The sequence below is a fragment of the Montipora foliosa genome, chromosome 11 (genome assembly GCF_036669935.1).
Source record: "Montipora foliosa isolate CH-2021 chromosome 11, ASM3666993v2, whole genome shotgun sequence".
Taxonomy (NCBI): domain Eukaryota; kingdom Metazoa; phylum Cnidaria; class Anthozoa; order Scleractinia; family Acroporidae; genus Montipora; species Montipora foliosa.
The window spans coordinates 3,833,806-3,860,089 of record NC_090879.1 but is presented as its reverse complement, the minus strand read 5'-3'; the positions used below and the strand labels follow the sequence as shown (position 1 = coordinate 3,860,089).

Below are 26,284 nucleotides of genomic sequence, written 5' to 3'. Positions count from 1 at the left end.
CAAAGGTTTGCCAAAATTTTGACACCACACAATTGACCAGGATTTGAATAAAGAAAGGCACACTCTAAAGACATTATTTTTAAATTTCAAAAGTTAGAAAGATTACCAGAGTAACATTCACTGCAGTGCATCCTAATCACACAGTCATGGTTTGAATCACATTCAAGCCTGGATTATATTGTCATTAAAAATTTTTCAAACCTGCTTGCTTTTTCCTTTTTTTTTTTTTTTTTAATAATGATAATGTCTATAAGACATAAGAAAATAAAAAACAAACTAGTCTGAAAATTTTCTAACCAAAGAAAAATTTTAACTACAACATCTACGTGAAACTGTCAAGATCTTTCTAACTTTTATCTGATGTCCATTCATAGAGATGTATTCTAAAATTACTTCGTAAAACTTTATCATTAAACGTACTTTGTTGCTGGTTTGGTGATCTCTTGCCAAACCTCTTGTACAAGAGAGTGTGTCAGCGTCTTCTTGTCATTTACAGCAGATGACATGACCTTTGGCGTCTGCGGTAGGGTTGCAGTACCTGTAACAACATCTGCATTGTTGGAATCAAGAGGTGACGCTGGTGGGGTTAATGAAGTTGGACCAGAACTGGTCGCAGTATCACATCTGGGCAATAAAGACCCATCTGCAGGTGGTTAAAGGTCAAGGGTTAGCATGTTTAAGGTTAAATTAAAAAATAATTTATTGAAAAAAAAAACTATTATTTCCTATTTCAAAGTTAAGTGCATCAACAAAAGGAGAGGTAAAAAAATAAAATAGTGAAGTTATGTGCACAGGTTAGTCAAAGTACTCATGAAAATAGATGTGACAAATCTTTACCAATCATAAAAAACATCTTATTGAAGCCAAGGAAATGGTGGTGGTCTACAAAAAAACAAACTGTTCACGCATTTCAAGGATGCAATATCAGGGCTCGAAATTGTGACCAATACGGTCGCCAATGCAACTAGAACTTCCACCTTGGTGACTAAAAATTCTCCTTTAGTCACCAACTTGGTGAGTTCATTTTCTGGAAAAAAGTGAATAAATAAATAAGCGATTCAGGTTAAGGAACATCCACAATTGCTTTGCTGCAAAAAAATGAGGATCAAATCAAAATGTCTGTGTAAATCGCGGGTGCAGCATTTGACAGTCAGACTGCTGGTATTGAAACAACGTACATGTACTTTGCAAGCTCCTGGATAGCACCTCTTTGTTGTTTTAGCTTGTAAATAATTCAAATATCTGAATTATCTAACATCGGCCTCTTAAGTACCATACTAGCTTAGCCTAGGGGATGGAGAAGTTTCAAATGCTTTGCAAAAAACACACAACCTCTATAATGCCATAAACAGGGCGTAAAATTAATTATTTTTTTTTTCCGGTAGCCACTTGGCTCCTAAATATTTTAAAGTGGTAGCCAATTCCAAAAAGTTGGTGGCCATTATGACACACACACACAAAAAACAATTTTTACCCTGTCACTGTACTAGATAGATTAAATTGCTCATGAATCATTGTCATACATTCATAAAAACATTAAAAATTACCCGGGCTCTAGCTCATGGAACAAACTCACTAACTTAAACATATTTATCCACATTCAATACCTTGCCATTACAATGTTGAAAATAGATATTAAGTAACAACTAAGTCAACAATAATTTCTCCAACAAATGGAGGGAAAGTTTTCTCACAAATAAAGAGTCGCTCTCTCATGCTTCATTTGCTGCTAATAAATGATTGTTCTTTGTCATGCCGTATGAAGGAAGGCTCTAATATCATGAACGCAACAAATGAAGGCCTACAACGTGAACTTGACCGCCTGCATGGTCTACTGACAATAATTATTACAAGTTCGTGCAACCATCACAGTGTAATCAAAATTAAAGTACATTTCAAAAACGACCGTATTGTAAAATTAACGTTAAAGAAGGATATCTATCTATCCTAATTTTATAGCCGAGGAAAAACATCGTTTTAAAAAAGAGTTAGTGAAGTTCGTATGAGGCCTCATTTTTTTAAAGTCGCAAGAAGCTTTCTATCTGAGACTTTAAATAGATTTATAACCACATTTACAGCAAATGCAAACAGCAAAATTTAATTTTGATTTCGCTCCCTTTTCTTCTACTCCTTAAAAACATCTAACAGAAACATAGAAAAATATTTCCCATTCACAACAAATACAGACAATTTCGCATTGTTGTGCAAAGGGCTGTAAGGCAGATGGTAAATGTTGGATTCTTACCGTTTGCAGATCGTGTGAACATGGATCTATAGTTCTCTATCGTGAAAAATTTGGCCTTTGCTGCCTTTTGAATTGACGTCGTCTAATGGACTCGATTTGTTCAGTATATGTTTCGTCCGTCAATCCATGAGCAAACGCTACAATATCTTCGACCGAGGAAGTGCTGTAACAATAGTTTACCTGATCAAAAAGATCACTTCGATCACTTTCCACGCTTTGATTAATTTCCTCGCTCATTTTAAATTCAAATGAGCTCATGCGGCAGACATATCATGTTGTCAAACGCAATGAAAAATAAGCCCGCAAAATTCGCACGAGCTACAAAGAAGACACTACAATGGGTCATATACAACGTGAATGGTTATCTAAATCCAAGATGTCGTCTAGTGACAATATAGATTTACGTTTGAAATCGTGCATGTGCTGCGTTTCGGAAATGAGCTTAACGAGGAACTTTGCTGCAGATTTACCTTTACAAATCTTCAGCAATCACTAGATCTCTTGGTAAGGGGTGATTACAAATTCTAGTTGCCAATTTGGCGACTAATTTTCAGGATTTGGTCGCCAAAGTGAAAAATTTAGTCGCATTGGCGCCTGTATTAGGCCTAATTTTACGCCCTGTATAAACCACAAGATTTTCATTTGCAAGAGCATTTCACTCACATGTACATGTACAACATGACAGCTAGCATCGACTTCAGCACTTTTATTTGCTATATTTACATTAATTAATATTTTTGCTTGTGCATTGAGCATAATTTATGTGATAAGATTGTCTTGCAGTGAGCGTTAATGGAACGTTTTGAATAATTTTGTTTTCCTGCCTTTGGGGTTCCTATACTTTCTGGTGACTAGAATTTACTTCAAGTGAAGCTATGATCCTCGCAGTTATGAATGCAATTTTTGCAGTTGCGTAAAGAAGCCTGAAAAATTCAGGACTTCAACGGGCTTTGAACCCATGACCTCACGATACCAGTGCGACGCTCTAACTAACTGAGCTGTGAAGCCAATGATGTTGGACGTTGAAGTCCTGAATTTTTCAGGCTTCTTTACGCAATTTCAAAAATTGCATTCATAACTGCAAGGATCATAGCTTCACTTGATTTCATATCCACAGTTCATAATTAAATGATCCATTTCATATATCATTTCATCCTTTATTCATTCCTCACGGGAACATTAGAACCCACAAATGACCAGCTCCCAACGTCAGTGGCTTTATAGCTCAGTTCGTTAGAGCGTTGCACTGGTATAGTGAGGTCACGGGTTCAAACCCCGTTAAAGTCCTGAAATTTTCAGGCTTCTTTATGCAAAAATTGCGTTCATAACTGCGAGGATCATTGCTTCACTTAATTTCATATCCACAGTTTCAACTATGATCCATTTCATATATCATTTCATGGAAGATTAAATCTTATTGGCAACTTATCTTTCTCAGCAGTTAGACACCAAAGCTACTTCAATTTTTTTTTTTTTTTAATTTCAAGCACTGAACATTTAGTTCCAAGCAATCAGATGTGGCCATACCAAGATATATGACACACCAATGGAAAGGCAGAAGAGAATTAATTAAAAAAGAAACTTTTACAGTTTTTCATTAATGTTCTTTTTTCACCTTCCTGCGTGCATGGAGCATAACTCAACACAAGCAAATACAATGAACAATATTCCCGCTACATGTAGGTATAAAAAAGATTACAAAAATAAAATTAATGGCTGCAGGGTGTTTGAATAGTGATAAATCTAAATTTCCCGAATGGCCATTCTACTTCATCATGCAGATACAGTATTTTCAAACCTTAAATTTTTTTGTGAATGTTTCAAGGAAAGGGTACATGTACATGTACAGTGTAAGGTTACAGGTAGAGGACTGTTTAATATGAAATTATTACTTTTAACAGACAAAATTTGAAAAAGGAAGGAGAGAACCCTGGCGACTGAAATGCCAACTAAAAGAAACTAGGACATCAATGAGTGATAAGGTCTGCAGGACATGCACATGATGCACGCAACACTATCAGAATAATGTGCATAAATGTACACAATTCAACGTTTCCACAACACCAGTATAACAGCACACTAAGCAACAAGAACACTAGCAAATTATGCTTCCTCCTCATTGTTACTTAACTTAACTTAACTTGCCCTTAACTATTGCACGTTTGACATAACACTTACCAGCTTTTCCACACCCTGTTTGCGGTACCACTATGTACATGGATGGATACCACATCTGAGTTTCCCCCAAAACAACCATGGCTGCCACAGGGATCCCTTTATCGGAGCACTGACCTGCAGCTTCACTCCAATCAGTGCCGAAGTCAAGTGGATAAAACTTTCTCCATTCTTCAATCAGTTTGACTGACACTGCATCATCAAAGTGACTTGATTGACCAGTAAGAAATCCAGACAGACCATACGGCACCAGCAACACTGAAAATTATTGATTGTTGCACTGTTAAGACGAGTGGAATGCAAATTTTATAGACAGTCAGATTTCCTTGTTGTTACCTGGAAGTCCATCCTGTTTGCTTGCAGCAACTGCAACATCCTCAAGAGTAAGATGACGCACACTTTGTTGATGTTGGATTTCAACAGCAGTGCAAACTGTACTTTCACCATGGACAAAGAATGAGAAGGAGAAGGACAAATGATCACTGAAAGGACAAAAGAATTTAAGTCATCAAAAGCAGCATACATCATTATTATTTTGGAGAATTAAGATCGCCACATGTGCAAATCAGTGTCACTCACATGTATGACACAGAAATCATATTAAATAACATGACCTCTATGCTGAGTATTCAAATGAACTATCTGAATAGTTACATTATCCCACTGAGGACATAAAAACCACTTGACTTTGCTAGGAATGTGGAAGTGTCACTCAAACTTGTCAACAAGAGTCTAATTAAGGACCCACACGTACAACTATAATTCACTAAGGTATAACTTCAGTTATTCAACCCACTGACTACTGAGAGTGCAGGGCTGTCAACAAGGGCTGGTAGTTGGCCAAAACCACCAGCTACGAAGCCATCTTCAGCTAGCTACTTTCATCTCATCTCATTTTACCACCGGTCAAGATGAAAAGTCTTACATTTTGTTAAATTATGATCGAACATTCTTCCCCCGTTTTGAGTGGAACTGATGACATAAAAATTATTTTACAAGGATTAAACAAGAGAAATCACGCCAAAACTGCTCAAGCTCGATCATTCGTGTGAATGGTGTGGAAGGCATGGAACAATTTAACTGAATAGATGCCAGTCTTGCACCTAATCTGATGAAACAACACCGCGTCCATGCTGAAAACGCTAAATCGATCCTCAGTCAAGTGAGCCAAGCTCCCTTTTATGGCCACCTACTTTTAATAATTATAACCATTCAAATTTATTGATAGCCCCTGGGAGCGAGACTTAACAGATTTTACTCTGTCTAACGCCAGACGATTTTACTTGTCAACTGGGGGCATCCTCGCTAGGGTTAATTAACTAAGCATGTCAGCATCCTAGCTAAGGGTTAATTAACTAAGCATGTCAGCATTCTAGCTTAGGGTTAATTAACTAAGCATGTCAGCATCCTAGCTAGGGTTAATTAACTAAGCATGTCAGCATCCTAGCTTAGGGTTAATTAACTAAGCATGTCAGCATCCTAGCTAGGGTTAATTAACTAAGCATGTCAGCATCCTAGCTAGGGTTAATTAACTAAGCATGTCAGCATCCTAGCTTAGGGTTAATTAACTGAGCATGTCAGCATCCTACAATCTAAGACATAATTGTTGGGACAGTTTTTGCTCTTTCCCCCCTCAATGTTGACAAAAGTCGGAACGGTATAAATACTTAGTTGCTCAGGCTAGAAAAAATTTTTTCTAAGGAAACATTGAGGGGGGAGAGGGAGCAGGCATTATTCGTAAGTTAAAATTGAAGTGCGGCTCAAGTGTCCCAACTAATTATGTCTTAGATTGTAGCTTAGGGTTAATTAACTAAGCATGTAAAACAAAGATCCACAATATGGCCTACAACGTTTAGCACGATATGACTCTGCAATGTTTCAAGGTGCCCCTGCAGCACAAGAGAAATGCTGCTGGCCAGTGTGACCCTATTTGAACTTTGCAGCGTAAATTTCATATTTTAGCCAAATTATAATTTTCAACAGCAAAGAACACCTCACCTTGAATTAAAATCCTCTCCACCTTCACATGGCTTTGTAAACCACTTTCCCAAACGAACAAATTTCCGAGATAACAGGCACCTACAAAAAGCATACAATGTAGTTATGCAGATAATGTTAGCCCTTCTCCACCTGAGAGCGAGAAGTGTAGATTTTAATTACTCTCAAATCAAGACAATTTTACTCAGCAATTGGCGGCACTTTTGGTATGAATGGGTTCACCCATTGACTCCTAGGAGTGAGACTTACAGTATGTACAGTATAACAGATTTTATGCTGTCTAATGTCCGACCACATTACTCTTCAATTGGGCCCGTCCTACACTGTAGGGCACCTGCTGAGTGGTCAATAAGTTGAAAACTATGCCCCCACCATAAATTCCCTAGAGAGCTTTAGATTCTAGGACAAGAACCACAAGGAGTAAGAGACTTTTTCATAGAACAACAGTGAGCGCACGCAAACCAGCATCATTTTCGTGGGAAAAACGCGAAACCGTTGTCATTTTAGTACCAGGTTTTGCAAACATGTCATCGTGTCAGAACAAGTCAACAACACGGTAGCAGTTTTGGCTTTTTTCGATCAGCAAAAAGGCTCAGTAACCTACCAGCAATAAGAATAACTGAGCAACCTACACTGCTAACATAGAGCAAGATTAATCACCCACGTTATATATTTTCGAAATATTTTCCCTAAAAATGGGCAGTCAAATCTCATACTCGTTCTCGTCTTCGTCCTAGAATCTAAAGGTCGCTATATTGTCTCCTGGGAGTGAGACTTGACAGATTTTACTCTGTCTAACGCCAGATGATTTCAATCATCAACCGGGGGCATCCTGGGGCACCTAGGTCCATTAAAATGTCCTGTTAAACCCTACCCTACCCTACCTTGGAGTATGACTTATAGATTTTACTCTGCCTAACATCAGACGATTTTATTTGCTGATAGGGGGAACTTGAGGTGGGGAATGGGTTAAGCTTCTGCCTTGATTCTGTGAAACAGTGCTCAGAGTTTAAGCTCAACAAATAAAATGATTTCAGACAAACAACACGCCTTGTTAAAGCACTTTGATATCTTCCGTCCAAGGATGGGAAATACATGAATAATAATAATAATAATAATAATAATAATAATAATAATAATAATAATAATAATAATAATGATAATTTCCCATGTATAAGTTGACCCCCTAATTTGTGAGGACAAAAGTGTAGTTTTCTTACATGTAGATACCCGTGTACAAGTCAATCTGTTTTGGGGGCAAAATACCGGTTTCTTTCTTTGCAAGAGATTGTTTTCTTGCAAAACTAATCTTGCATTTTTGAGACATTGTTTCAGGTACAACAAACACGAAAAAAAAAATCACAAGTCTCAAAATGACATTTACGCACTTCATCAAAATCATAGCAGAGTTCACCATGTGTATAAGAAGGCACAGATAAAAATTACCTTTCTAGTAAATTATGCAAAGCTTTAAACAGCAGTGACCTTGGTTCATGAGGCAAACCATCCTCCCAGCACCCATGGCATGATTCTAAAAAGTCAAACAATAAGAGAAGAACACCACATAATTACATGTATTGATCTTCGATATTGGCACCAGGCATGAATTTCACAAAAGCAGCAAAGCTTTTTACGCACTAGAATGCAACTTGAATGCAATTAAAAGCAGGGTTTTCAATAACAATTTTGGTAGGCAGAAAAACTTGAGGAGTAGGCGGAGAACGGACATCACACACAAAAGGAACACTTTCTAAGGGCATGAGCTTGTAGCAGTGTCCAGGAGTATCCTCCCCCGGGAAAATTTGAAATGCATTTCCTGCATCCTGGAGCACAAATTAGTGTATTTGAACACAACACTAATATCATTAAAGTTTGGCTTTTTATGCAGAGAGAGTACATGACCCACGGGATATCTGTTGCAGGTCATTTTGTTCCTTAGGTTAAATTGCAACCAAATTAGGTCATTTTGTTTCAACGTGGGTCAACTTGTGTCTACCTAGACCAAGTTGTTTCATCCTAGATCAGTTTGGGGCAGGTACAAAACACAGGTCATTGTTTTATCAATAAAGAAACAACCCGAACTGTTTACAAAATAATGCTAACATTAGACCTAAAAACTTGTTTTAAAGCCTTTTTAGGCTTAAGGTTAGCTTTAATGAATGTTTAGGATACTATGATCTCTAAAGGTAAAACAATGACCTGTGACCTGGGTTTTGTACCTGCCCCAACTTGATCTAGGTTGAAACAACTTGATCCAGGTTGAAACAAAATGACCTAGTTAGGTTGCAATTTAACCTAAGAAACAAAATGACATATCCACTTAATTAAACAAGCTCTCAACAATCAGTCATTTTCTATCCATACTTTAAATTTTTGAAATTCATTTGATGGCAAGCAAGGCTGTTGCCTAACAGGAGCCCGGTAGCCTGGGGCTCCCAAAGAATAGCTCTGGGCGCCTTAATTTTTCACAGCAACACCTTTCACTTCATACACGTACTGTATGTTGGGCTCCTAAGTTCTCAGCGTTTAGCTCTGAGGGCCCCTTTAAAATTTTCTTAGGTAGCAGCCTTGGCAAGACATGTTTTGGGTTTTGAAAATATGTTAAAATGGCCTGACATAGCCACCTATAAGGCTCTTTTGCATTCTGTACAGCTGCGTGCATTGTATTCCATCTGTCTTGACTGAAAAGACCTTTCCAGATGTCACTTTGTAATGTTTCAAACGTAGTTAGTAAATCAGGCAGCTTACATCAACTACTGGACTGCTGCCTCAAAACGCATGTGCTCAATCATTGATCACCGCCCTTGACACAAACGTGGACAAAGAAGTCGCCGCCCAAAATACTCCAAATTTGGGCTTCAATAGTGGAAGTTTTTGGATATTTCAGGCACCACCATGTAATGCAGTTCTTAATGGTACATGTATTTTAATTATTTGAGACGCAACTAATCGTTTAGTACCTCAAAAAGTTCAAAACACGACACTCTGCAATTATGATGCTTTTTTTTTCCATTTTTCAAAGTATATTGCAAAAGTGGCTTTTTTAAAACGCATCATACATTCAAAAAAGTGCCATCATGGCTTTTCGGACCCTAACGTTTTTTGAAAACCTCTGAAAGAAATACATGTCGGCTTGAGGTGAATTATCTCATGGTTTACCTTTCAGTTCTGCAGAAACAATCCCTTGTAAATTAGGATCATCACCAAACCAGAATATCCACAACTCCTTTGCACTGTTGATGCTGTTTGTATCACGATTTGATTGACAACCTGTCAATGGGCTCCTCCGCCATGCACACAAGATGTCATGATTGAGGACCAATGAAAATGACTTTAACACAGGATCCTCGATGGGGTTGCCTCCACATGCTTGGCTAAAAACATACTTCCTCCACTTCAAGCCACATAAATCAGTCTGAATAATAGAATAGAGGTAATAATTACTACTAACTGTACTGTATTTCAACTGCAGAAATTGAAATACACGAGAGTTGGAGGTTGGGAAAGTGGTGATGATCTCCAACTCTCATGCAAGCCTGCAAATAAGCACTGGTCATTTGTCCGGTAAATTTGAGGTTTTGACTGGCAAACAATCAGTCTGACCGCACAGGCTGACTAGGGTCTTCTGTTACGACGCAAAATAAATTATATTTTCACTCCAGAAAGCCAAATGCGAAGGTGGCCTTTTAATATAAATTATGGCCGTGGAGCATAATGGCTAAGTTTCATTTTGATTTGTTTTCATTTGCACCTTACGTTTCACGGCATCTTACGGTCAATGCTACGCCCAAAATGTAAACACACCCACCCATATTCATGTAGTTTGGATTTCAAAATTCGCAAGAGGTGTTTCGCGAAACTCATTTACATTGATTAAATTAAATACACTGCAATGTTAACACAAACAAAAGCTGAAACATTTCAGGATTTGTACAAATGTATTTTGTTCGACTACAATGACAAAAAAAGAAAGCAAAAACATTAGAATAGAACAAAAAGACAAAAGGAACAATAATTATTGTCAACACAGCATTGGGCAGTGCACGCATGTTTTGCTCGTTTTCAATGTCACGAAACAAAAAAACAAATTTGAAACCGTTCAATAAAAGAAGCCAACAACTTGAAATGTTGTAAAGACAAATATATAAACCACCTCTCCAATTCTCAGGTCTGTGCAGTACATCGTTTCTGAGTTATTAATTTGCCTAAGCGTTTCACACGATGCCGCCATGTTGGCGGACCGTCCTTGGCCCACCAAAATGGCAGCCAGTAATCAACAAAAACACCTGGAGTCACTTTGCCACGAAAGCGCTTACTTTCGCTCATGAGATAAAATACATGTGTATGAAGACATATCATTATGTACTTGAAACGTTCGAACTTCTGAGAATCATAGGAAGAAACATGTTTTTCAACTAGCTCTGTACTGTATCATGGTGTTACGCAAGGTGACAATTCGGAAATCCAAAATGCTGTATTTTCAAAACAAAGATGTTACAGAACTGGAAATAAGATTTATTTCTACCGGTACATGTAGCTCGTCTGCAACTCTCGTTCAGATAAAAATTCAGAAGACCTCGCGATTTTCATTTTGTAAATTGATGATGTCACTGTGGAAACCATCTAGACGCCAATTTTTACTTTGCTCAAATTACAATGTCGAAGATGTATCCTTCCCTGATCAAGTCAAGATCGCTACAATGAAAACTCTGTTGAGATTTATTGATTAAATAACAACAATGTCTCTTTAGATTTTAAACACTGTTTAATGTAAAAGAACAAATTTTCATATTAAGTGGACTATAGTAGACAAAATCAACGTATAATCATTGTGGCAGAAAAGTGCTTTGTTCCAATTTGCTTAAAGTGGTACTATGACGAAAATCGCATCTTGCCTATCTAAGCCATTTTGAAACATAAACAAGTAGTCTGCGTGAGAAGAAAAATGCTGTTTACTTTTTTCAAATATCTCTTTTCGTTCCAGAGATATTCGAGTTTTTAAAATATGCAAATTAGCCAAGTGATGATGTCATACACTCAACCAAATTTTATTCAAATATGATGAAAAGAGATATCTCAGCCAATTTGTATCAGAAATTTTTGATTTTTTGCAGGAAGATTCTACTAAATGTTCTCCACAATATGAGCGTAACAGTTCTGTTACCATGGCATCATACTGGGTTCCAGACCTCCCCCATATTAAAAGCTTTTCTGGCCACCTTTGACGTTCCATTTTGATATTTGCTAACAGCCCTTCATATGCATGATCCAGCAAGCATATAAATATGTTAGCTCGAGTTTGTGGCCTTGTTTAACCTTTTTCAAGCTGAAAATCACTAACATATTGAAATCAAGTGGGTGGGGACTGAAAAAGAGTGAGTTGCCATGGGAACAGAATTTTTTATAGCCATAGGTGTGTTTCCCGTATAACTATTAGCCTACCAAGTTTCAATGGTCTGCGCTGCAAATTGGCCAAGGTAGCTCAATTTATATACTCAATATAATATTGGGTTGAGTTTATGACGTCATCAGTCAGATCATTTGCATATTTTACCCATTTTTCAAACGTAAATATCTCCGGAACTAATGACGATATTTGCAAACGGTAAATGGCGTTTTTGTTTTTTCATGGAATTCTATGTGATACACTCAAAAAATCAAGGGGTAAAAATTTGATCATAGTACCACTTTAAATTAAATACTGTGCCTCGTAAAATATGTCGCATTATTTCCATGCTCCAGTGATTTCCTCTCTGTGATTCACTGAAAATACATGTGCACGTGAATATTTCAAACATTAAATATACTGTTAAGTATTAAATACATTGGTCTCAAAAAACTTCTAAAAACTCGTAGGTTGCAGTTTTAGCTTTGATTGGTCACCAAGAAATATCAGAGTACTATTACACAAATTGGGTTCAATGAGTAGTGTATCATATGTAAATCTGGTCAATGTTCCAAGAAATTTTGTTTTTCAAATTGTTCCCATTTGCTTGAACCGTGTCACACATGACCATCACCTGCGGCTATTTCGATTCTTTATTAATACTTTGACTTGCAGAGAAGAGCAGTTATATCCCTGTGGAACTACAGACATTTGAATGGAATCTTGAAAGATTTTCTTAAAATTCCTCCAAAAGCGACTGTGCCTTCCCACATGAATCTTGACTTGACGTCAAGTGATTTTACTTCATAAGACCTTGCACATGATTCCAATCGTGCTACAGCACAAAAGTAATACTTTCATGTCTGAAGTTAAATCATGAAACACAAGGATTTTCCTGTCAATCAAATAGCAGGCTACCATGTTTTGGTTGCTAACGGCTACAGACAATGCAAAAGACTTGAGCCATTTGAAAAAGTTTTTAAAAATTAAAAAAAAAAAAGACAATGAAAATGAGAGGCCGGGCAACTTATGAAGTGGTCTGCCACAGGCCTCCCACTTAACAAGTGTGGACATTTTTTTTGTTCGACCAGGGTGGCTGCATGTCAGGACAAACCTTGTCCCTAGCATGACCACTTGGACTGGGATTTTGTCCAAATTTGGACCCCCCCCCCCCCCCCTTACGTATAGTTGAGTGGACAATAATTATCATTATTCCCAACATCCACAAACACAGGGAACTGGACATCACCTTCACTGAAAACGTTCTTCATTGGTTGTCTCCAGAAAGAAATGCATTCCTTAGTATCAACATTCATTGAACAGCATAAGATCACCTGATGTACAAGTATACTTCGTACGCATGACAAAATAATATTATACCAAGATAATAATAATAAGCCTCAAAGGCGCTTAAAGATTCTACTCAGCAATATCAACTTTAGAAAAAAAACATTATGCCCAAGCTTAAAAAAATTCCTCAAAGGTTGTATTGGTTAAGAATTAACGCTGAGCCGCAGTGATCATTCATTTCATGGGAACAACAAAATTCTAACAAGAATAATATACATGTATTGTTACATCAACTGAACAAAACTACCGTAAGTACTCTTGATAGTTAAAATATTCATGTACTACAGAATTATAGTTGACTAATAATTATTTCAAAATATAAATAGTTGGAATCTAAATATGCTCAGAAATGAAAAGGATGTTGTTATCAAGTAAAACATGCACAATACAGTTAATTACGTATCACATAAAAGCAATCAACTATTCTTGAAAGGTAGAACTATTTTAAAACTAGAGAAAAGGGTGCATGTACATGATGTGATACTCGCATCTATAAAAGGTATTTCAGGAACGTTTGTCAAACACATCAATATAAAAAATGACAGTACTGTAAATTGAAAAGTCATTAGTTATTTTGTAAAGGATAATATCACATAACTGTTGATTTTTATACACTTTTGTGTCCTATTGACATCCACAGCTAACATCCAATACACAGATTGAAAAAAAAAAACTTAATTTCGTATTAAACAGTACTACTGTAAAGTCTACAGTACAATTTTGAAATGTTGTGCAATTAGCTTTTTTTTTCATTGTGTTATTTTAACATTCTGACATAGAATAAATATTGAACATGTATTTCACAATTTGTGTCCATGTTACCAGGTGATCTAAAATTACATCCTTATTAAAAGAGGGAGGCTATCACAGAATTTTTTTTTCTAATTTTATGACTTGGTATTTGACCATATGAATATAATGCATTGTACTCTGAAATAACCACTAATAACTGTAAAACATAAAATAAATACAACAAAATAACAGTACATACACACATACATAAATACAAGCATGCACAATAGGCCATTTTACAGTTGTTTGCTCAGTGACCTACTGTAGCCTATGGATGGCTGCAAGGCTGCCGGTGACCTTGCAATGATACAGACCTCGCTGCTTTTTATCATGTACATTTTGGTCTTGTTGTTCAAATTAGACAACATGTCCATTAACACTGGAAGAGGAAAAGGTTCGTATCAAAACAGGGTCACCAGCAGCCTCACTTCCATTCTTTGGTCAGGTAACATACATGTAGCTACAACAGTTACTGTAAAATGGTCTTACTATTGACCTTTCACAACAAGGGCTTTTTAGGGCCAATGAAACTCTATCAAAGAAACGACAAAATAGAACAACAACTGATAAGAATCCTACAGTAAGACAGCTCCAGCTGACGTAATGTTACAAAGGTAAATTGTTGGTATGCCAGTACACGCACATGAGCGCAGTCCCCTTTTTATCTGAGCATGAGGTCTTGAAGTTTGTGCTTTGTTTTCGAGTGCGATAAAATTAAATTGCGTGTATTTGTAACCGAACACAAGATGGCCAAATGACTTAAAAAGCACAAAGCAAAGTACAAAGCCGCTTACACAAGAACCAAAACAAAATAAATGATGACTTTGGCAGGAGGAATGGCTTCAAAAATGCAGGTGATGGAATTTTTTAATCAATATTCTTTCTGCTGCTTTTAAAGGTTTAGTTTGTGCAGTCGAGAGTTTAGAGGCACATTATGAGACTGTTGGAGACTCAACGAGACTTGCCACAGTAGCACTCAAACTGGAAAGCACAGAGGAAGATTTCAGCGAGATTTAAAAGCTAACCAAATATCAAAACAGCAGTTCCACTCAGGGTGATGTCCCAAGCGCTTCCAGGGCAGCACCAAATGGACAATCTACAATCAAAGAGTGATCAGAGTGCATTGAACAAGAAATTTTTTATGCAAGAACGGGACAGCACAAAAGTATTACACAAGTTGGAGGAAACGTATGCGGAACATCAGAGAAAAGTGGAGAGCGAATCATTGCCTAAAGAACAGCAATGAAAGGAACAACCTCATGGAGGTGAGTCGGCAGTACTTGAGAACATTGCAAATGTTAGAGAGAAAAGCTCAGAGGAACAGAAAGGAAATAGTAATTTGAGAACTCAGTTGACTACGCCACTTCAACTCTCTACTTGATCACCTGTTCCAAAATTGTGTTCATCAACATCCATTACTTTAAATGGTGCAGCCTCAATGTATCCTTCGAGTAGTATGAGTATTCATTAACTCCAATTGCTTCTCAGTCCTCACTGACCTACAACCTGCGCAGTGTTGGACAAACCCTTTCACTTTCATCAGACACCGCTGAATGCCTGTATGAACTTAGCCCAGACTAGACTAGTTGAGTCTGCTTCTATATCTCCTCCATTTGTTTTCTTCAAATCAGTTTAAATGTACCAAAAACTCATGCTCACACCTCTTTCCAGCCTTGGTCCAATGGTAGCCAAATAGTACCTGTTGCAAACTCTCCCTGTTAGCCAGCCACTGAGTTTAGCCAATGACCAAGTCAGTATTGACTCTACTACAGCTCTGAAGTGAGTAAGCACTTCCACATTTTCTGGCAACAAGAGGAATCATGAAGCCTGGAAGGCAACCTCCTTCTCATGCGTTGACCAGCAGGTCAGAGCCTCGCCAGAATACAAGCTGTTCTGATCACACAGGTGCCTCCAAGTTGAGCCCTTTAAAGTAATCAAAAACCTGGGGTACACTGCAGCAGCCTATGAAACCGCCAAGTCTCATCTAGAATGACAGTATGGTGGGAAACGCAGAGTGATGACATTACGACTTCAGGAATAATATAAGAGAAGGGAATAAGGAAGGTGTTTGAACAGTAGGTGGAGCTATTAGATGCAGTAGTAGTTAACCTTACAGATGCCAACCAGGAAGCAGAGTTCGGCAATAGGCCCCTGGATATCACTATACAACACAAGTTCAACAAGAATCTTCTGGCAGAGTGTAGGTAGTGGGTCTGTGACAACCGTAGAGTTGAGAGTGTAAAGACTTTAAGAGAGTTTATTGACAGAGGGTCAGAGTTTTTTTACCACAACTTCTGAAACAATAACAGGTGTACTCAGAGGGTCCACAAAAGAGCGAGCATTCCTTGCCAAAGAAGACCCTGACCCCAAGAAGATGTGCAGAAATGCAAAGCCCACAAGGAATCTCATGGTTTCGTAGCCTGTGAGAACTTTAAGAAAATGTCAATAGATGACAGTCACGAATGGAACATAGCTAACGAGCATACATGTAAACCGTGTTTTAGACGTCTCAGTGATGGACACTGTGGAGAAGCATGCTTCAGGAGCAGAGTAGATTCTGTGGATTGAAAGGGTGTCGTTCCCGCCGTTATCGGTTGCTTCATGACGATCCAAAAAAGAGGAGAAAGCAGTGGTAGCTAAAGAAGGCGATTCATCAAACGCATCAAGAGCCAATGCCACCACTGAGGGGGAGTCCATCCCCTGAGAAGCATGGCTATTCCAATGCAGTTTTCTAAAGAAGGTAGCAACCTTGTTTGGCCCTTTGGGTTTCCTGTCTCCATACACAGTGCATACAAAGGTTCTACTTTAAGAGATGTGGGCAAGTGGTGTGGACTGGGACAAGCCATAAGCTGTCATCTTGTTGCATAAAGTTCACCTGTTGCACCCCTGCAGACCATCAGTATACCTCAATTACAGTTAATGGTTGCGGTTTTGGGACTTCAAACCATTGGTTCGGTAGCATGGACATACAGTGTACATGTAATATACTGGATCCGTGGACAGAGCTGGAGGTTCAAACCATTTGTGGCAAATAGTGTGGGTGAGATTCAACCCTTGTGGAGATATATTCTGCTGACAAGAGGTCTCAGTGTCTCAGCTCTTGGTGAAGAGGGAAGATGGTGGAGTGGACCATCACTCCTTAAACAAGACCCTTCTGAGTGGCCTCAGACTAGAATTGTCAAGAGAGAAGTCCGAAAATTATGCCAGGCGAAAGAGCTAAGAGTGGAGCAGACATTCGCTTCATTGATCACCGTAGGCCTGCTACAGCCTCAGAGATACTCAAGTTGGATGAAACTGACAAGAACTGCAGCTTGGGTCAACCCCTTTATAGAGAACTGCCGTCTACCAATTGCCATCCTGGGTTCTGCGGATATTACGGACGCAGAACTTCTGAGTGCAATTGTGGGAGCAGAAGGTTAAATCAACTCCAGACCATTGACCTACCAGTCAAGTGACCCTATTGATCTGACCCCTCTCACTCAGAATCATTTGTTACAGGTACAATGTACATGGTCAAATGGGAGGTAGATTTGCACCCCATAGCGTTGACACTGGAACTATCAACCCAAGAAAAAGACTTCTCTTAAGTTTTGTTGATATTTCATGTCAAGAAGGGAGAATGTTACGAAGGAAAATTGTTGGTATACCTGTACACGCGCACATGCATAGTCCCCTTTTTATCTGAGCACAAGGTCTTGAAGTTTGTACTTTGTTTTTGAGTGAGATAAAATTAAATCGTTCAAGTTTCTTCAACTTTATTGTGGACTCATTGTTTTGAACCAATTATCCTGGAGAACAAGTAACATTGCCCAAAGCCGGGGGTAGCAGGAAATAACTCTACTCAAAAAGATTAATGGTGCTAAGCCAGTTAAAAGGAGGATGTTAAGAAACCCCCCTGTACAGCTATGAATCAAAATTGGATCCACTTAATGCCATGAATTAACTGAACAATGATGTGGAAAATGCTGAAAAAAGAAACAGCAGTGTATGCAAGAGGTCGGTTTTTCTCAAATGGTGCTTAAAACTTGTTGAACTTCAACATACCATTTCACCCACTCACATGTACAGGCCCCTTTATGGCCCCTCATTAAACCGCACTATACTTTCTCTTATGTTTTCCTTATTGATCAACGGTACATGTAAAATTATGAAAATTATACTGTAAGACGTGTTTCACGACGTTGACATCAGAATTTACATTGCACCTTTAAATTAACAGGTTGAAAGTCTTGACTCCAAACACTGAGAATCAAGAACTTTTTAAGAATAATAGTCTGTAAGAGTTCTGAAAGATCTCAACAAGATTATTATTCAATAAATAAATTTTCAACACAAAAACATAAAACAGCCATGAAAGCCCTTTGTATAAGGCCTACTTCACAAGAAGAACAAGAAGACACAATGTGCACATGTACATTGTATCCTACCAAGTGTGCAGGAAATGGATGTTTCTGCTGCAGAATGAGACAGATGTCTCATTTAATCAACCTACTCATTCAACCCACAAACATGAGTACTGGTTTACAAATGATTATCGCTCAATCACAATCAATGTCCATCTCTGTCTGTTTCCGCTCACCAGCGCTACATGTTCGTTGTAATAAATTCTATTTCCTCTGAGAAATTCTGTCTACTTTTTTTAACACAGTGGCTAATAATGATAAACGTTTGGTTAACCATGTAGATTTTATTTTGAAAATGCCAGTTGGTTTTATTTGCCAAAGGAGGATCTCTGTAAAAGGCCAAAAGGTGGAAAATACATGTACTGTAAGTAATCCTTGACCGTGCTACTCAGACAAACTTAATTAATACAGTATCATCAATCTGGTGAAACACCAAAATTTCAATGGATAAAGTCAGCTTCCAAACCACAGAGTGCAGGAACATGATCAGAAACTTTTCTGTTAGAAATGAGCCAGATTATGGAGAGCTTTCACCTTCTTCAAGGGCAAAAGTGTTTTCTTTTCAAAAGTCTTTACATAGAAAATCAATCAATAAAGGATGTGATCAAACACAGGAAATCCTTCTTAACAGTCTCACCTCTGCCACTGCAAAAACAGAGGAAGGTAAGCATAATACAGTCATGTACATGTACATGTAGATTTCACTGCTATTAGCATCATTTGGATTTTTTCCAAGGATCTTGTCTGAGACATGATTGCAAAATAATCTCCATATAACCACTTTTTTCAGCAGAGAGCTTTAAGTTTGGTAACCTAGTCAAAGAATTGTTGCTCTTCTTGCTTTTCAAACTGCAACTTAAAGAATCTTTAATGACCAAAAGGTGCATTGCAATCAATAACAAAACTGGCATGCATACATGTATTTTTAATAATAAATGGAATTGCCCTATTTCAAGCAATTTTAGACCAGCTATTTGGTAATTTATTAATTAATTAAGGCAAAATTAAACATAAATTAATAGCAGCTAATTTGTAGTTATTACGGGTTATTTTGTTAGCACAGCTTGTAATGCATCTGTATTGTTTGTTTAATTAGTTCCTTCTGTCTCTTCTAGTTTAGTCACATGTACATGTATTTTTTAAATTTCTTTTTGGTTAGTTGTACAAGTATAATCAATATATAAAAATAAAGAAACGAACAAACAAGTCAGGAACAACAGCTAGCTTTCATAAACACATGTCGTAATTTGAAATGAAAATATCACATTCTCAAATTTCATCTACAGAATCTACAATGGCAAAAACTATTGTACACAACACAAGAAAACAAACATGAAAAAAGATGTTCAACAGATTTCTTTTGACAAGTCACGTGACACTAAAGGATTTTCACCTACAAATTCAACTGTGAGATCTATCTTGTACTAACAGTACAATGAACAAGAAGTACAAGTTGGCCCAGCACATATTTAACTCTTCCATTAGGTCACCTTTTTAAAAGGATTTCATCCAAAGACTCACAAGTTGAAAAAAAAATCTTCGACTAGTGACGCAACAACTGCACAGGAAAGCATTGTTCTAAACAACTTCCATTTTCAGAATGGTCACCCTTCAGGATTATTTTTATCAACACCATCTTGTCCATGTACACTTTCATAAAGAACACCAACATGAATAACTATTAAAAACAATGGTCAACTAGTACTTTAACATTATCCAAAAAAGCAGGGTGCTCAAAGACACTAAGTTATCACTCAACACTCGAGGCTTTTGACTCCAAGCTGATAACCAGAAATTACAACCAGGTCAATGATAACTAATTATTCAAGGTCTGATGAAGACTTGGGGATTATCTAAACAAGATCTGTGATTGAAGCTTCAGGGACTAAACCGCAACAAATACCATGCTTTTTAATGACATTAAACAGGTTGTGAAAGGTATTTTTTTCTCTATCTAAAAATTACAGCAACAATAATATTGAGCACCCAGAAACTATCCTTTTGACAAAGGAATCATTTCTATAATTACATTAAATGAGTAACAGAGACCTTACACATAAAATGTAACAGCCCCTTAACCTGCAGGTTACATATACATGTACATGTTTGTACTTGTAACAATCAAAAAGCAAATTTATAATGTGTGACTGCCTCTACCAGACTGCCTATACCAATCTACTGCTTTTCTATTGTCACCTTTCGTGGCAGCACTGAGAATACATGTAGACTTGTCATGAAAAGAAAGTAAACCGCCCCAACGGCGATATAACTGAAAATAATGCCCTATATTTTAAATGGACAAAATGTTTAATTTGCTTCAACAAACAACTTAAATTCCTAAAGCAACTACCCTTGAAATTAGAAGGTTGTCTCTTTTAAATAATACAATAGTCTTCAAAGAAGGGTCCCAAAATAACTGCACTAATTATAATGAGTCATTCGGAGATTTAAAGATACTGTATATTTCCCAGCAAACTAAACTGTCAGTGACATAAAAATGTACATTTGTAAACAACTGGAATGTGCCCTTGCACAACATACATGTATTTGTATGTGATAATAACGATATCTCCATGATGACCTACAATTGTAGCTTGTTGCATGCTTTAAGCTCTACATATTATATATTGCATTAGGATGAATGGACCAATCAGAAAGCAGATTCACTTAATGTCTTGTGTGTCGGACAACTTCAATGAAAATCAGAAAAGATGAAAGTTTCTCATGTCTGTAACCAAAACACACAAGTTCATACCTCATGTCTGCTGGTGAAACAATACACAAGTTGCTACTTCAGAAAGCCTTGTGCAATGTACACAATTAAATATACTGACTTGATACCCTTGAGCTTAAGGCTAGAGGCTAAAAACTAAATACTGTAGATGTATTCTTATCTTATATTATTAAACACCTGAACGATTTCTTGTTCTTTACAATTTAATGTTAATTTAGTCTGTATTAATCTCTTATGCCCTACTTCTGGGATAAATTTTTGCTTGCAAAGCCTGTTTTGAGATAAGACATTTAAGGAGTTTGAAAAATTAATGAGGCTGATGAATTTAGATTGGAAACCAAAGTTCAAAGTTAATTTCATTAGATGCTGTATAGCCATAATTTGCATCCAAAGGTACCGGTGTTAGGCTGTCAAAAATGTTTTCATAAGAACAAAATCATTGCACAAAAGTGAACAGCACTGGGCTCGTACAGTGTGTGTGTCCCTGTTTTGACAATTACAATTAAAATGTTGTAGCTCTAGTAAAGTTCCACAACTAACAGGAACTGTCAAAGTTGTAGATCTTCTACACATGTTAACAACCCTAACAATGTAAAAAAAAAACTTATTGCAGCACAGTTTAAATGAACCTCTAATAAAAAAATAGAATATTTCTATGAAAGAATAAGAACACGTTATCTTGCTTGCCAACATGCAAATACAGTCCATAACTGCAACTGTTTTAAGTCACGAATTTTAGTTTAGGACAAATTAATTTTATAATCCTTTGAGAAGACGACTTATCATGCGTGATTATTCAATATAATATCTCAAACAGTAGATTTTAAAACTTACCCGGAAACTCATAAATACCTGCTCTAGTAACTAGTACTATTTTAATTTGCAATTTGACAAAAATGAACTTACCGGTATGTTTTTCTTTACTACAGTGTAATATCACTATTGTTAAAAACCGCCAATAATTGCATTTTCCTTTAACTTAAATCCTTAGAAAATATACACCTCATTGACTTCCAAACAAGTAGATGGCCTTTGTGATTTGCAAATTTACCACAATAATTAATAAGCAAGAAATGGTATATACTATTAAACATACGGTTAGAGTTTCAAGTTTTTTTTAACAGGAAGTGGAATTTTTGGAGACTTGGAACTCTGAAAACCAACCTGATATAAATTCTTCAAGCAACTATTTAAAAGAGTGATAACTTCAAGCAGGAATTTGCATAAGTCTTTAAAAAAATACAACACCATTCATGTGAAAACATTATAACATGATACATCCCTTTGCAAAGCCTTTTAGTCAATAAACACCGAATGTAGCGATAACATTACACACATTTACAGCTTAATACCATAAACATTTCCATCACATACTAAGCTTAATGTGAGCTCTTGTGACTTTTGCAAGGTGAAACAGATAATGTAAAATGGCTGTCTGTGCTTGTAAATACTTCAAACCAGTCAACCAATTATTACAATGTTCAAGAAAGAATAATTTCTCCCCACACAAAACAAGTGTGTTTTTTAATGTACATTCACCACCATCACTAAAAAACTCAATCAACACCGACATCACAGTTTAAAAATGTGGATGGCGTGTACTTCCGACAGGAAGACTGCTTTTCAGTGAACTGAAAAAAATGCATGCAATCACTTATTCAAAAACTTCAAGGTCAGTAAAATACCGAGTGCAACAAATAAAGGAAAAACACTAATCATTGCTCAACGTAAGCGAGGATGCCACAAAAACAATAAGGAAACACTAGCTGATATGTCTCCTTTCTGCTTCCAGGAGAAATGATTTCTAAAAAAAGATGACCTTATCTGGCAAAAAGTATTTCTAATATTACATGCAGAATGAAAACACAAGTTTCAGGCATTCAAAACTAAACCAATCAAACAATATTCTATCAGTTACATATTTTTGCATTTGAAATCTCCTACAGACAGAGGTCCATCAACTTAACTAAGAGTTCAATGAAAGATTTTCACCAGAAAGGCTACTAAATGTTTGTCTCACAGAATATGCTAAGCTTTTAACCCTCTTAATCAAAAGATTGCCTTCAAAGATCAATTTCAACAATATCCACTGCTTCCAAAAGTCTTGAGAAATTAATCATACCTCACCAAAGATAGTACAAATCTAATTTCCATTTAATGATCTTGATTTCTCTTTAGCTTTAATCCTCAAATTCTAAAAGTTAGATTCCCGTTTAAATAAATAAAAGAGGTAATAATATTATTATTTTGTGCCCTAAACAATTTGTTTATTTAAAAAGAATGTGAAACTAAGAGAAAAACAACTTGTTTCTTTTCACTTGCTTTGGTCAAACAACTGTTTCCTTAACCCTTTCACTTGCGTAAGTGCCACTGAGACTTACAGATTTTACTCTGTATAACGCCAGATGATTTCACTCGTCAATGGGGAACCCATCAGGAGTGAAAGGGTTAACAACACCTCAGTTCACTCAAAAATCCCATTAACCCCTTTGGTCAATGGGGAACCCCTCGGGAGTGAAATAGTTTTAATAACACAATTCCAGAGTTGGCACTAAGTTGCAATAAAACATTCACTCATATCAATGCTAAAATTAATAACATAAACTAGCACAAATTATTGATGTCTTTTTGGTGTTCAAACTTTGTAAACTGTTCTAACTCAAACCTAAATATCCATACATGTCATAAAAAGGAATGCTTAAAAACAATTACCAAAACATGCTACCCGCAAATTTCTTTTGATTGTAAAGTATGCAAGCAAACTCCTAATGACTAAAAAAACTGTTTTACTTTGAATTTCGGAGCATCATCAACTTGATCACTTAAATTCTCTGTTCCCAATAGACACTCAATATTTTTCAACAGAAATAAAAACTTTTACAACATTTCAAAAATTACAATTTTGTGCTCAAGGGAAACTTTGATTAACATGACACATTTAAAAGATGATATCTTAAAACCCGATGTTAAACGCTCAAATATTCCACTCCGACATTTGATGCTATTTCAAGTGACCGCTACTTTCCCTCGACAATGACGGAAAAAATTCACGTGCAGATTGCAGACGCCATCGCCTAAAATTCAAGGAACTCGTCATGTGTATGCAATTTCCCCCCCCCAAAAAAATTTTGCGATCACAGGTTAGTGCTATTATTTGTTATCACTAGATGATCTGTTCGCGTGGCAGACTCGCACATTTTGCACAGCTTGTTCATTGCACATTGAAATTGACACTAAAAATCCACAATCTTCCAAAAAAAAAAAAATCTCGTCTCTGTAGTCACAATAAAAGAGAGTAAAATTTCCGGCAACACTGAGTCTTTATAGTTGCACATAATTATCATGCTATAGTACACCTTGCATGAAAATTAATTAACGAACATGAGGAAAACCCGTGATAAATGTTTCATCTTCGTGAAACGCTAGTAGTGAAAAGCGAATAAATGATCGACTCGGAAGGGTCACTGCAACTAACTGGTAAGGGGCTTACAAGAAACACACGGAATGCACCGAAGTAAACAAGTAAAGATCAATTCTTTCTCAATAAAAATCCAGTTGACTGATTAATTATTCAGACTGTCGGTTTCACTCACCAAAGAGTTAGACAGTTCCAAATTTGACACAACACACTCGCCAAAGTTTGAGAGAGATGTGTGAAGTGGCATGCATTCGAGTAATTTCTGGCTAATTTTACATCGAAAACACGACAACACTTATCAACACAGTGTGGCAAATTCAATCCCGTGGCATATTTAGTGGCCGTGCGACAAAATTAAATACAATACTTAAATCGGCTGTTCCACCGGAAAAATATTGCCCCGCACATTGATTTTTGGTTTGCAGGTAAAATACATACGCATTGAATATTTCGGTTAGGAATCAACAAGATTAAAAGCCAAGCACATTTTAAGCTTTGGGGACACTATATCTACACTAGAAGAGGAAGAAGTAATCCGAACAAGCATGCACGTATTATCGGAAAAAAAATGTCACCACCGAGACGAGTGGACTACTAGATTAACCTACATTGTAGCTCTTGTCTCGCCTGCTTATAAGCACAACCGCGCAATTCCTTTATAACATCAAAGCTTCCCATTTGATGGAAAACAATAAAAATCCTTGAATGATACGTGTAAACGAATGCCAAGCGCCATAGCATGTTGTTTGTAAACTAAACTGCCGTTGCCCATCAAAACCCACTCTAAGATTGAACTGTAATTCACGTTCGAGTGGGTCTTGTACAAGGCTTCCTCGATCTATTTGTCAGCTTAGAATCGATGCACATATTTTGCTTCAAGGCTCAAAGGACTTATCATTTCCGATGCAAACTCAAAAAAGAGGGAATTCATCGTACTGTAGGCAATTAAGGAGAATATTTAGAATGAATTAATTCCACCGTTTGTTAAATAGAAGGACATGTTCATTACGACATTCAACTATAACTCGACATCACGCCCGCGAATTGCCTTTGGTTCCGTTAAGTTAACCTCAGATGGCTGACCCAAGATCATCTATTTGCACTACAGCAACACGGCATACTCTTGATAATTGGCAAATAAATATTCACACGTTTCGGGAGCGAGTTACAACCTTACAGAACACTGTAACATGTGACAAGCAGAAATAGAACCCTCACAATCGAACGAAGGAATTGACTTACCAGTGCAAACACATTCGAACAACATTCGTCCAAGTCTGAGCCATGAAGCATGGGATTCGAAGCGGTCATGCTAGGAGCATGACTTCCTAAACATCGGACCTAAATAAACGAGCAAAACTCAAGGAAAAGCGAGCCGCTAATTGTTTTTCGCTCAAAGGAAATCGGAAAATAAGATGGCAGCAAATGACGTTGCCGAGGCAGGCATCAACCGTGCGCTCATTGGCTGGGTTTCGTCATGTGACCCAATAGGCCTGACTTGCTGCTGTCGTGAGGAGTGTTTTCGTCGAAGAGCAAAATATACAATTTATTTAGCACCAATAACTTTTTGATCTCCTCTTGCCAAAAACTGATAACAAACACCAATAGACCAAGCAGATTTTTCTCAATGGCCATTTCATTTGAAGCTAATTTTACGGCAATTGAGTTTATCACATTTTTTACAGACACTATTTGCAAGCTAAAATCTCCGCGACTTTAATTTGGATAAACCCTGGGGTGTCTTGCAAAAAAGATAATCTCACTGAGAATGGAGAACTGTAAA

General features: G+C 37.1%; 1 protein-coding gene across 2 annotated transcripts in view; it reads right to left on the bottom strand.

Annotated features, from left to right (window-relative positions):
• LOC137976345 (mediator of RNA polymerase II transcription subunit 13-like) overlaps positions 1-25,918 on the bottom strand; it is a 50,240-nt gene extending 24,322 nt beyond the window's left edge. The window contains exons 1-7 of one of the 2 annotated variants that reach the window (XM_068823681.1): positions 25,744-25,918; positions 9,578-9,833; positions 7,865-7,949; positions 6,419-6,499; positions 4,757-4,902; positions 4,424-4,678; positions 421-643 (exon numbers count right to left, since the gene is read on the bottom strand). In XM_068823681.1, coding sequence (XP_068679782.1) covers positions 421-643; positions 4,424-4,678; positions 4,757-4,902; positions 6,419-6,499; positions 7,865-7,949; positions 9,578-9,833; positions 25,744-25,812 — 1,115 coding nt within the window. In that variant the 5' untranslated portion in view covers positions 25,813-25,918. The remainder of the gene's footprint in view (positions 1-420; positions 644-4,423; positions 4,679-4,756; positions 4,903-6,418; positions 6,500-7,864; positions 7,950-9,577; positions 9,834-25,743) is intronic. The other variant, XM_068823682.1, reaches the window with a different exon arrangement.
• Positions 25,919-26,284: the final 366 nt, after the last annotated feature.